Raw genomic sequence first — 12,320 nt, forward strand, 5'->3', positions numbered from 1 at the left:
AGGCTGCCCAAGACTGGAGAGCAGCAGTCGAGATGTCGAGGTTGGGTTCGAACCATGGACCATTCGGTCAGCAGACTTGACCTTTAACCACCGAGACATCTCAATCATCAATTAGCAAGTGTGAACCATAATCATTTCACGCGGATCGTCTTTTAAAAAACAGAGTGTCTTTGGATTTCGTTTCTAATGAAACAAGCTCGCCATCAGCTATTCGTAGCTATTGAAAAGAGCTTCTATCGATAAGAAACTACTTAACCTTCAGTCTGGATTATGATTCGACGTCTCCACATCAACAGCCACCAATGAAATGAAATCTATCCATCTGTCCAGAATACGGATGAAACCTCATAAACAGTGCACGAATTTCATGACAGGTTAATCATGCGTCAGACAGATAGCAAATAAGTTCACTCGATCGAAAATATCTTTTGACCAGGCAAGAAAATATGCCTCATAAGGCGAAATCCCGGCTTTCCAGAACAAGTGAAGGATTTTTAGAGTCCACACCCTAAGATCAGGTGATCGCCTAACCAGTAAGAAAATAGGAAATCCATGGGCTGCATTTCTGCCGAACTGGAAGCAACTGAACCCTTTCCTGTATCGTTCGAAAGCCCCTTCATGGTTCGTTTGCTTCGGGAGCTTTCCTGTTGCATCGGTCAATGTGCCCAAGCTCTGCAACCAGTCACTGGTTTGGTGGAAATCAGAAATCGGTAATCAGTATAGAAGACATTTTAACTTCACTATGGTTTTACGCGAAAACATTTTGCGCTGGACTCAATAAAGTGTAAGAAAGGGGAGACAAAGTCGATTTTGAGGATTTCCGTTGCGCAAAAGTGTTGAATTCCCAAAAGTTAAGTTCATATGTTTTACTGGTTATGAATAACACATGGCTTCGATTCTCCGATGAAGGATCGTCCTGCAGCCGGAAAACATTTTGCTTTTTCTGGAGGAACGAGCTCCAATTGGGGGCCAACAGATTAACCTTCACAGGAACTCCTCACGTCGGAGAGGATAGCCAGTAGAACTAATTACAGCAGATAACCTCTAGGGCTGTACAGGCTTTCAGGAATTACGCACGTGGCGTCGTATTAGCACTAGAAAACCAATAATCATTGATGTATTGAGGTAATGGGCTATTTGTGAGCACAGGGATGCAGCGAACTACACCCTGTTTATTGCTGAAAAATAAGTTTTTCCGTTTAGTTGTAACAAGCGAATAGAAGAATGTGCGTGCAGATGCGTTTTTAGAAAAAGAATACGAACTTTTATATGGGAACTGTCAGGAAAGTTAGCTTCCTGAAAACAACCATAGAATACTAGGCACCCTAAAACTCCAATAGCAAGCATCCAGACCAGTCAATCACTCANAACGTACGTTACAAAGTTAAAGTTCAAACTAATCGTTTTGCAAGTGGAGTCAATCTTCACTGAAAATCTAAGAATCGCTGCGCAGCTGCGAATCATTAGCGTGGACTTCGCGAACCTCTATACAGTTGCCTGAAAACATCACAAACGAGAGGTTCAGCTGGGTTCCAGGTGAGTCTCTCGAAAAACCAAATTAGTTTGCAAATTAGTGTATATTCGCTAATTTCGTGCAATTTGGTTTCAAGTGGAACATATGGTTGACGGAAACCCGGGGACTGCGCCTACCTGGTAAGCCCCAAGAAGGGCGAAACCGGTCGTGGGCTGTTGACGGATTTTCAGCAACCTTATGAGTAGTACATCACAAATATTGACAATCTCTATCCACGTTTGGATCTGCAGCTCCCAGGTTAATAGTTGAAAACTGAGCCATTCGCCTAAAAACGGCTGATCAGCAGTGCGGCTGGTTTGCACTGAGACGTCATTCGATTACAGAATCCACTGTACGTCATCACCCGCTGACTCGCAGTCCGTGTAATAATGACAAGTCAGATGGAGGTTTCGCTCGGCATGCGAATTACTCGTCTGCCTGACCTACTCGCATTCTTCAACAGGTCGAGATTTCGCTCCGTGGGTAAAGCCAGTCTGTACCGAAAAGCGGAGGACCATTGTACAGCACGACGTTTTCTGTAGTGCCCATGTTACGAATCTCTGTGTTGCCAGTTCGAATCTTTCCGCAGTTTTCTCAGATACAAACTGCTCGTGAGTCCCAACCAAAATAGAAAAAATGTACAGTGATTATCATCTTTCCGATGTAGGTTGGGGTTTAGCCAAATACACTCATTTGTTTTTGCGAGGGACTCACCTAGAACTCAGCTGAATCTAGCGTTTACCATATTTCTAAGAAACTTGATGTGCTGCACTAGGCCAACTCGTGTTTCAGTTGGTACGATACTCAAGATATCGCGATATACGTTAAGATGTAATGCACTACTCATAAGGTTTCTGAAAATTCTTCGGCAGCCCACGACTGCTTTCGTCCTTCCTATTCAGATTCATCGGGTAGGCGCAGCCCCCGAGTTTCCGTCAATCTTATGTTCTGCTTGAGACCAAATGCACTTATTTGTATAAACGACAGACTTAGCTGTGTTCCAGGTGAGTCTCTCGCGAAACTAAATTTGTTTGAAAGTGAGTGTATTTCGCTAAGTTCCTGCAATTTGGGTTCAGGTATAACACAATTTTGACGGAAACCCGAGAACTGCGCCTACGGAATGAGTCCCAAGAAGCGTGAAACCAGTCGCTGGCTGTTAAAGGATTTTCAGCAACCTTTTGAGTAGTATACTACGTCTAGGTTTGGTGTACCCAGAGAACGGAACCCTCGATCGATATTTTTACACCTCGTAAAATCAGTAAAATGACAATGATCATTTTACTTGGAGCATTTTGGGTTTCTACATTACGATTGAGACAAAGTAGCCCAAAGAAATGCAGAAATTTAGAGGGCATTCTACTCTGGTCTCTTCAAGTAGTACAATCAGTAACCGCCGAAAAAGAGCGAGCGATTCCCCCGGTCTTCATTGACGAAATATAGACAACAAGGTTGTGGATTCCTGTAAAGTCATGTTTATATGAAAGCGATGTAAAAGATATACCTTGGCTGATTTGAGAAAGAGGTAGGGTGGCCAAACCAGGGTTGAGGAGGAACGTTCGGTAGTAATCAGAAAGAAACCCTTCCGACAACGGAAAGACAATTAATCGAATAAACGATATCATCAACGAAGAAGCGGACCGAGCAGTCATTTGTACGTTTGACACTAAGAACGTTTTCGGGTTGTCTAACACGACAGCAGCAGAATTTCAACGTGGAGCGACCGGAACAAGAGACTCACCTCATCGTCCACCAGCAACTAACGTGAAAGTTTCGCGGTCACAAAGTTTTCTATGGGAAGATTTGTTCTCGATTTTAGAAGTCATATTCACACAAGCAGATTCACTGTCCGTGTCAACCGAGCAGTTCTTCTAAAACGCAATCATATATTGATAAAGTTTGCACCAGGCGGAAGTCATTCGGTGATGGTGACAATGACACCACTATTGTCGTTTTACTCAAAAAGCCACGGGAATGTTTTTTGAAAGGCCCTTTTGTCCCGGAAGAGTGTGTTTAGATAGGAACAGTTGTACGATGGGACAATGCCTTTTGTTTTTCATGTGAAAATGGGCTTTTGATCTATCTCACCATTTTCGTTAGCTTCACTACACGAGGATCTGGACCAGACTCGGTTGTTTGCAGAAATGCCTGGTTGCCGATAATTTTCAAGAATCGTCTTCAACAAATCCGTGTTTGGGACATTCTTCAACATTTTAGTTGCTGTAACTGTTTATGCACGGTTGTCAAACTTTTATCCAATTAGTTTCGTTGGATACTGAAACTTAAATTTGCACTTTTGTGTGTGTGATTTAATTTGTCCCGGTTCGACAACTTTCCAGAATACAAATGGAGACAAATGTTGTTTGTTACATTGCCTTTTCGGGGAACTTAATAAAGAAAATGCACAAAGAAAGGGTTTATTTTAAACTGCACGTGAACAATACTACTCACAACTTATCTCAGTAGACGGTAATCTCCTGTCTTGGTAGAAGAAGTGCTATTTCCTCACAAACATTCAGAGTGAAATCAATTTCTACGCTTCTTTAGGGGCAGACTGTAACCCTGCTTGGACACTGCTTGATTCCTGAGATGTACGTTCCACGGCCGGGCTACAGGGTCTCCTGCCTTGGTAGAAGAAGTGCTATTTCCGCACAAACATTCAGAGTGAAGTCAATTTCTACGCTTCATTGAGGGCAGACTGTAACCCTGCTTGGACGCTACTTGATTCCTGAGCTGTACGTTCCACGGCAGGACTACAGGTGCATGCATAGCCATTTGGTGCGAAAGGTATAACAATACTTGGTATTCATATTACAATTACTATCAGAACTCGGTGAGACAAAAGATAAAAATATGGACAGATCGCTTGTGTCTACTGGTGGTCACTCAGGTAGGCGTTGATCTGCTCGCCGAGACTGGGACTTAGGTTGGAAACCTTTCGTCACTAGTTTCATCGAGCGGACAGTGTTGGTCTGCGGTTGATTTCTAAGCTTGTTGGACCGTTCAAAAGCCACGTGATCATTGGCCAATAATTTAGCCGGAGACTGGTTTTCGAGTATCAAAGCCTTCAGAGACGCAACGTTGCATGACGACCTGGGGACAGTGTTCGTCAAGACAGGTTTCAGTGACACATTCAGAACACTATGCTCCAAAAGTTCTGTAAATCACTGACTGTGTCCTTAACAGAAGTTGGATGATTTAGTGGCTCCGCGTAATTTTGAGTCACTCTCATCAATTTTCCCTCCTCGTTCTTCGGCTGAAGCACCTTTCCGATGCATAGCTGCCAGGCCACCTGAAGGGAGCATGAGGTACTGTCAGGCTGCTCAAGACTGGAGAGCAGCAGTCGAGATGTCGAGGTTGGGTTCGAACCACGGACCATTCGGTCAGCAGACTTGACCTTTCAACACAGAGACATCTCAGTCATCAGTTAGCAAGTATGAACCATAATCATTTCACGCAGGTCGTCTTTTAAAAAACAGAGTGTCTTTGGATTTCGTTTCTAATGAAACAAGCTCGCCATCAGCTATTCGTAGCTATTGAAAAGAGCTTCTATCGATAAGAAACTACTTAACCTTCAGTCTGGATTATGATTCGACGTCTCCACATCAACAGCCACCAATGAAATGAAATCTATCCATCTGTCCAGAATACGGATGAAACCTCATAAACAGTGCACGAATTTCATGACAGGTTAATCATGCGTCAGACAGATAGCAAATAAGTTCACTCGATCGAAAATATCTTTTGACCAGGCAAGAAAATATGCCTCATAAGGCGAAATCCCGGCTTTCCAGAACCAGTGAAGGATTTTTAGAGTCCACACCCTAAGATCAGGTGATCGCCTAACCAGTAAGAAAATAGGAAATCCATGGGCTGCATTTCTGCCAAACTGGAAGCAACTGAACCCTTTCCTGTATCGTTCGAAAGCCCCTTCATGGTTCGTTTGCTTCGGGAGCTTTCCTATTGCATCGGTCAATGTGCCCAAGCTCTGCAACCAGTCACTGGTTTGGTGGAAATCAGAAATCGGTAATCAGTATAGAAGACATTTTAACTTCACTATGGTTTTACGCGAAAACATTTTGCGCTGGACTCAATAAAGTGTAAGAAAGGGGAGACAAAGTCGATTTTGAGGATTTCCGTTGCGCAAAAGTGTTGAATTCCCAAAAGTTAAGTTCATATGTTTTACTGGTTATGAATAACACATGGCTTCGATTCTCCGATGAAGGATCGTCCTGCAGCCGGAAAACATTTTGCTTTTTCTGGAGGAACGAGCTCCAATTGGGGGCCAACAGATTAACCTTCACAGGAACTCCTCACGTCGGAGAGGATAGCCAGTAGAACTAATTACAGCAGATAACCTCTAGGGCTGTACAGGCTTTCAGGAATTACGCACGTGGCGTCGTATTAGCACTAGAAAACCAATAATCATTGATGTATTGAGGTAATGGGCTATTTGTGAGCACAGGGATGCAGCGAACTACACCCTGTTTATTGCTGAAAAATAAGTTTTTCCGTTTAGTTGTAACAAGCGAATAGAAGAATGTGCGTGCAGATGCGTTTTTAGAAACAGAATACGAACTTTTATATGGGAACTGTCAGGAAAGTTAGCTTCCTGAAAACAACCATAGAATACTAGGCACCCTAAAACTCCAATAGCAAGCATCCAGACCAGTCAATCACTCAACCAATTCAGCAAAAGCCGATGAGTGTTCAGGCACGTCACAAAAGCACGACCGACTGTGATAAGTGTTCAGGCGTTCCATAGAAGCCCGGTCGATGGGGATCGATGTTCACTAAACGTCTAACAGACAGCCTGGACCAATGTCAAAAAGTGCCCTTCAAATAACTTGAGGCCATTGTAAATTTCGCACTCTCAAGCATTCGCTTATTGCAATAAAACTATTGTGTGCTCTGTCACTCGGTACTGGAGCGGGGACGGCAGTCAGATTTAATAAAAACCAATTGGGAGCTTATAGGAGTGGCAGATGAATTCTGTACACAAACAGAATCGACTTGGTGGTACCTGGAAACTCGTTTTTGAAATGGCCACATATGGAACGTAATCAGAACCCAATGGAAAAATAAAGGAAAGTACGACTTATATGCGGATTAATCACAGCGCCACTCGGGCTCTTGTGTACAAAATACCAGCTGGGAAGTCGCGCGTTCTAGAGTTTTGTGAGGTGGGCACTGCTGATGTACAGTGCTTCTCGGCTTTTAAACACAGGTTGACACCACTGATAGGACTCAGTCTAAATAAAAAACAGTTATAAAATTCGTGCAGTGAGTAAAACTCCCTTATAAGACGTTGTCATTGGAAGACAGCCAATACATGACAAGGTGACGTGGACTCCATGATTAAAGGATGGGTAGTGCTACATCCTTTCTATTTTCGGGTTAATCACACCATTGGCTAACCGCTTTTTGCCGAACGGTTAAATGCTGGAGGTCGCAGGTTTAAGACCCTCTAAATGGTCCGTTTTTGCCGAATCCTTTGTAGAAGGCAAGCGAATATTATTTGTATTTCTATTCAACTTGTTTATTAATTTGGTTCAATTTCTACCAGAATGAAAGTCGTGAATTTAGTTTTGCACAAGAACAAATCATCTGCTGATATCCTGGGCAGGTGATACATCCGTATATTGTGCCGCAGAATGGGAACCACTGAGATTTTTGTGCATTAAATAAAACAAGCACAGGTGAAGTATTCTGGGACCGGTTCATCCCAGGTTGGTGCCAATGACAGATGCCATCAAAGCTGTTCTAGGTACTACGGCCTTTTCAGCGAAATGCACTCATTTGCAAACAAATTTGGTTTTGTGGGAGATCCACCTGGAACCCAGATGAAGCTCTCGTTTACTATCTTTGTAAGTAGCCGAATGTGCTGTACCAGGCCACCTCATGTATCAGTTGGTCAGATTTTTGAGATATCGCGACACATGTATAGACGTATCACACTACTCACAAGGTTGCTGAAAACTGTTCGAGAGCCCACGACTGGTTTCGGCCTTCTTGAGGCTCATCAAGTGGGTGCAGATCCGAGATTCCGCCAAACTTATGTTCTACTTGAACCCAAATTAGACTAGTTGCGGCAAATACACTCACTTGCAACTAAAGCTGCTTTTCATGGGAGACTCAAGTGAACCTCACTGTATGATGCTTTTCAACTGGATGTGCTGTACACAGGCCGCCTCATGTTTCAGTTGGTCGGATTTTCGAGGTATCGCGATACATGTATAGACGTAGTACACTACTCACAAGGTTTCTGAAAACTGTTCGACAGCCCACGGCCGGATTCGCACTTCTAGGGGCTCATCAGGTAGACGCAGCCTCCGAGTTTCCCGTCAAGTTTTATATTCTACGTGAATTATTCGACGTGACCTCAAATTCCACGAAATTAGAGAAATACACTCATTTTCGAACAAATTTGGCCTTGTGGGAGACTCCGTAGAACCCAGCTGAATCTCTCGTTCATGATGTTTTCAAACCAATTTGTTTTAACGGGAGATTAAGGCGAATCTCCACTGAAACTGGCGATTAAAATGTTCTCCATCGAGTGACACATGGGGCGGCCTCGTGAAGCAAATTCAGTTCAAGAACATCATGAAACGAGAAATCCAGCTGCGATTCAGGTTGGTCTCCCGAGAAAAACAAATTTACAATTAAAAGAGTATATTTGTCGAGGTACTGTTCCAACTTAAGTTACACGTAGGGCGCAATGGTGCATCATAGTTCACTTTTGCTTTACATGGTATACTGAAAAAAATTTGCCGAAACAGTGTACAGTTTTCGACTTTATAATATCAGAAATAATTGAAACTACTTGGTGTGTACTCAAGCATGGTCTGCAATTTCGGCAGACGTGTCAAAATAGATTTAGCAGAGCGTGGTTTCGATCCACGGACCTCTGGGTTATGGGCCCAGCACGCTTCCACTGCGCCACTCTGCTACACTCGTGCCGCATCAAATCAGGCTTGCGAACTCCGGCAACAGGCGCATTTGAATATCGCGTGTCTATAACGAACACAGCTGCATTGTTCGACGTTGTATACATTTCGCCCACCTTTTCTACCTAGCCGGTTAAATTTGGAAGTCTGTTTCCCTCACTTGTCAATTAGACGAAAATAGCTTTGTGAATGTCGATTCGATTCGAACATTTGAGGCAGTCACATGTCCTCGAATTATCGTTCATTCTCCAAGATTACAGTCGACATCTGATGGCGAGGCGTGGTTTGTTTACGCTCAGTTGTCTGTCTGGTTGTTAGGTCGATTAGTTTTGTCAACGGGCGACCTGGCACACAAAAGTTCCGCAAATCACGGGTGATCATTCATCGGTCCGCGTATCGGGGCGACTCTTCAAACTTCACCATGCTAATGAATGTTCAGTACGCAGCATGCACTCCGCTCCACAACGAGTCGGGATTCAGGCGCATTTATCAACACAGAGGGCTGGTTTTGACACCTTTCATTGTGCATTGTGCAATACTTCTCTGGATGCAAATAGGATGAACCCTACTGTGGTTTATGGATTTCCGTGCATTCGTGACCCAGTGAACTATGCTGAAAACCGATCATGTGAATTCATGTGTTCTCTGGATGCAAATAGGATGGACCCTACTGTGGTTTATGGGTTTCCGTGCATTCATGACCCACTGAACTATGCTGAAAATCGCTCATGTGAATTCATCTACTCTCAGACCAGGTTGGATGATGGGCACAGTTCACACAGTATCTCCTGATCCTCATGATGGAGATTGGGAGATGGCCAAGACAAAACCCTAAATTTGCCCCACAATCAAATCATCCTGAGGCAGTCTTGATCTGTGAGTTTTCAGTAAAATGCCATTCTCTCTAGGCGTTAGCGCACCGGAACTATGTCAGCCCACCTGAAGGCGTGGAATGTGCAAATACTTATAGCAAAGAGTTGGTGCCACATAGACGCACCACGTACTGTCATCAGCCGGGTCGCACTGATGACTGCGTAGAACGGGGGGACGAGTAGAAACAGTCTGACGCTCATATTTACAACAATTCCTAATTGTATCCTGTTCCTTTCAACGATCTATCCGTCTGCAGATCCCGAGGGATAGTCATGTCAACCTTACATTCAAAGAAACGATCCATGGCACATTGACGCTCACATGTGACGCCCGGTGTGTCCCACTCATGGACGTCATCCTCCTGGTGATGCCGCATCATCTGACATGCGAAATCCTAAGCAGACCGACCAAGACGCTTCCTTAGAGCATACTCTCGACACATTCCAAGGGGGAATCAGCTGCTTCTGATAAAAATTGAACACCAAACTCAACTACCGTAATCGAGATCACGGCAACATTTTTATCTAGTCGGCACATCCCTCAGCTCCCGATCCAGGGCTTCCTCACCCAAACACGTCTTTGTGGCGTTCATTAATCGACTTTCATAAGAACCCGTATGGTCTAAATGATACCCAACCTTTGTATGTAGTTTTGTATTCAAGTCAAACCACTACATTTGGGGTTCCATGAAACATCCATTTTATCGATCGAACACCAACAGTGCAGACTGAACTAATTGTCCTATATACCAGTGGACTCCACGCGCAAACATAACGTCTCAGCCGTGACTTGCTGGCCTGCTCAGTTTGGACGTAATGATAACGACAATCGTTTGCGTGCAAAAAATGAAGTTCATCAGCAACATCTTCTCTCCTCATTTTTGTTCAGAATCCCCTGTGACCACATTACCGAAAGCAGGCGATCAACAATCTTTCGATACGCATTTCTTCCTAGAAGACGCTGACGCACCTGTCGCGTGGAGGCTGCTAAATCGGTTCTACTCAGCAACCATAAATTAATGGGCGATGAAGAAAACCTAGCGAATACTGTCCTGAATACCAAGATTTGGATGACTGAATGAAGTTGACGACCACCTTGTACCCGTTTGACTTTCTGTCCTCTATCACTAACTCTTCCATTGTTGTTCGATAATCGGCCAAGTTTTGATCAAGTTAAAAAATGTGATCATAATAATGAAAAGATATCGACATCATCTCCTCTTCTTGCTTTGCTCAGTTTATCGATCTTTATATCGCAAACCGTAAGAAATTCGAAAATATTAGCTTGACAACTATTGTTTTTAAACGTTTAGCGCCTTTGGTGATGATTTTGCCTTTTCAATACACGAGAAGTCAGTTTAGATTAAAATGGTGCGTGAATGAGGGATTGATTAAATAGACCAGAGCTTATATGGCGATTTAAATTCCTTCTAAAGCCTCAAAAAATAAATGTTTTTATGCACCGTACATCTTTCAAAACACCACAGTTTCTGACTTACAACAACTATTCTGTCAGTTAGGAATGTTCAGTTATTTATAGTGGACTTTACGACAGTCAAAATATCAATCCTGACAACGTTTTATGAGCGCATTCGATTGCTTGTGAAGCTATCGATGGTTTTTTATTGGCTGTTTTGCTTTAGACAGTAATTCTTGTATCTCGACCGAATTCGACGTGGGTTCTTCTCGAAAGAGTNGCCTTTTGCCGAACGGTTAAATGCTGGAGGTCGCAGGTTCGAGACCCTCTAAATGGTCCGTTTTCGCCGAATCCCCTGTAGAATCCAAGCGAATATTATTCGTATTTCTATTCGACTTGTTGTTTACTAATTTGGTTCAATTTCCACCAGAATGAAAGTCGTGAAATTAGTTTTGCACAAGAACAAATCATTTGCTGAAATCCTGGGCAGGTGATACATCCGTATATTGAGCCGCAGAATGGGAACCACTGAGATTTTTGTGCATTAAATAAAACAAGCACAGGTGAAATATTCTGGGACCGGTTCATTCCAGGTTGGTGCCAATGCCAGATGCCATCAAAGCTGTTCTGGGTACTACGGACTTTTCAGCGAAATGCACTCATTTGCAAACAAACTTGGTTTTGCGGGAGATCCACCTGGAACCCAGATGAAGCTCTCGTTTATTATCTTTCATAGTAGCCGAATGTGCTGTACCAGGCCACCTCATGTATCAGTTGGTCAGATTTTCGAGATACCGTGATATTTGTATAGACGTACTACACTACTCAAAAGTTTAATTAAAACTATTCGACAGCCCACGGCCGAATTCGCTCTTTTAGGGGCTCACCAGGTAGGCGTAGCCCCCGGGCTTCCCGTCAAATTTTATATTCGACGTGACCTCAAATTCCACGAAATTAGAGAAATACACTCATTTTCGAACAAATTTGGCCTTGTGGGAGACTCCGTAGAACCCAGCTGAATCTCTCGTTCATGANTGAGATTTTTGTGCATTAAATAAAACAAGCACAGGTGAAGTATTCTGGGACCGGTTCATCCCAGGTTGGTGCCAATGACAGATGCCATCAAAGCTGTTCTAGGTACTACGGCCTTTTCAGCGAAATGCACTCATTTGCAAACAAATTTGGTTTTGTGGGAGATCCACCTGGAACCCAGATGAAGCTCTCGTTTACTATCTTTGTAAGTAGCCGAATGTGCTGTACCAGGCCACCTCATGTATCAGTTGGTCAGATTTTTGAGATATCGCGACACATGTATAGACGTATCACACTACTCACAAGGTTGCTGAAAACTGTTCGAGAGCCCACGACTGGTTTCGGCCTTCTTGAGGCTCATCAAGTGGGTGCAGATCCGAGATTCCGCCAAACTTATGTTCTACTTGAACCCAAATTAGACTAGTTGCGGCAAATACACTCACTTGCAACTAAAGCTGCTTTTCATGGGAGACTCAAGTGAACCTCACTGTATGATGCTTTTCAACTGGATGTGCTGTACACAGGCCGCCTCATGTTTCAGT

General features: G+C 43.5%; 2 protein-coding genes across 2 annotated transcripts in view; one reads left to right on the forward strand and one right to left on the reverse strand.

The window, feature by feature from the left end:
- T265_03671 (hypothetical protein) overlaps nucleotides 1–12,320 on the reverse strand; it is a gene marked incomplete at both ends in the record, with an annotated part of 55,060 nt that overhangs the window by 33,707 nt on the left and 9,033 nt on the right. The gene's annotated exons all lie outside the window — the stretch shown is intronic.
- Nucleotides 11,906–12,320, forward strand: part of T265_03672 (hypothetical protein) — a gene marked incomplete at both ends in the record, with an annotated part of 7,588 nt that continues 7,173 nt past the window's right edge. Inside the window, 2 exons of the mRNA XM_009168214.1 lie at nucleotides 11,906–12,142; nucleotides 12,198–12,318. Coding sequence (XP_009166478.1) covers nucleotides 11,906–12,142; nucleotides 12,198–12,318 — 358 coding nt within the window. The remainder of the gene's footprint in view (nucleotides 12,143–12,197; nucleotides 12,319–12,320) is intronic.

This window comes from Opisthorchis viverrini (genome assembly GCF_000715545.1).
Source record: "Opisthorchis viverrini unplaced genomic scaffold opera_v5_53, whole genome shotgun sequence".
NCBI classification, from domain to species: Eukaryota; Metazoa; Platyhelminthes; class Trematoda; order Opisthorchiida; family Opisthorchiidae; genus Opisthorchis; species Opisthorchis viverrini.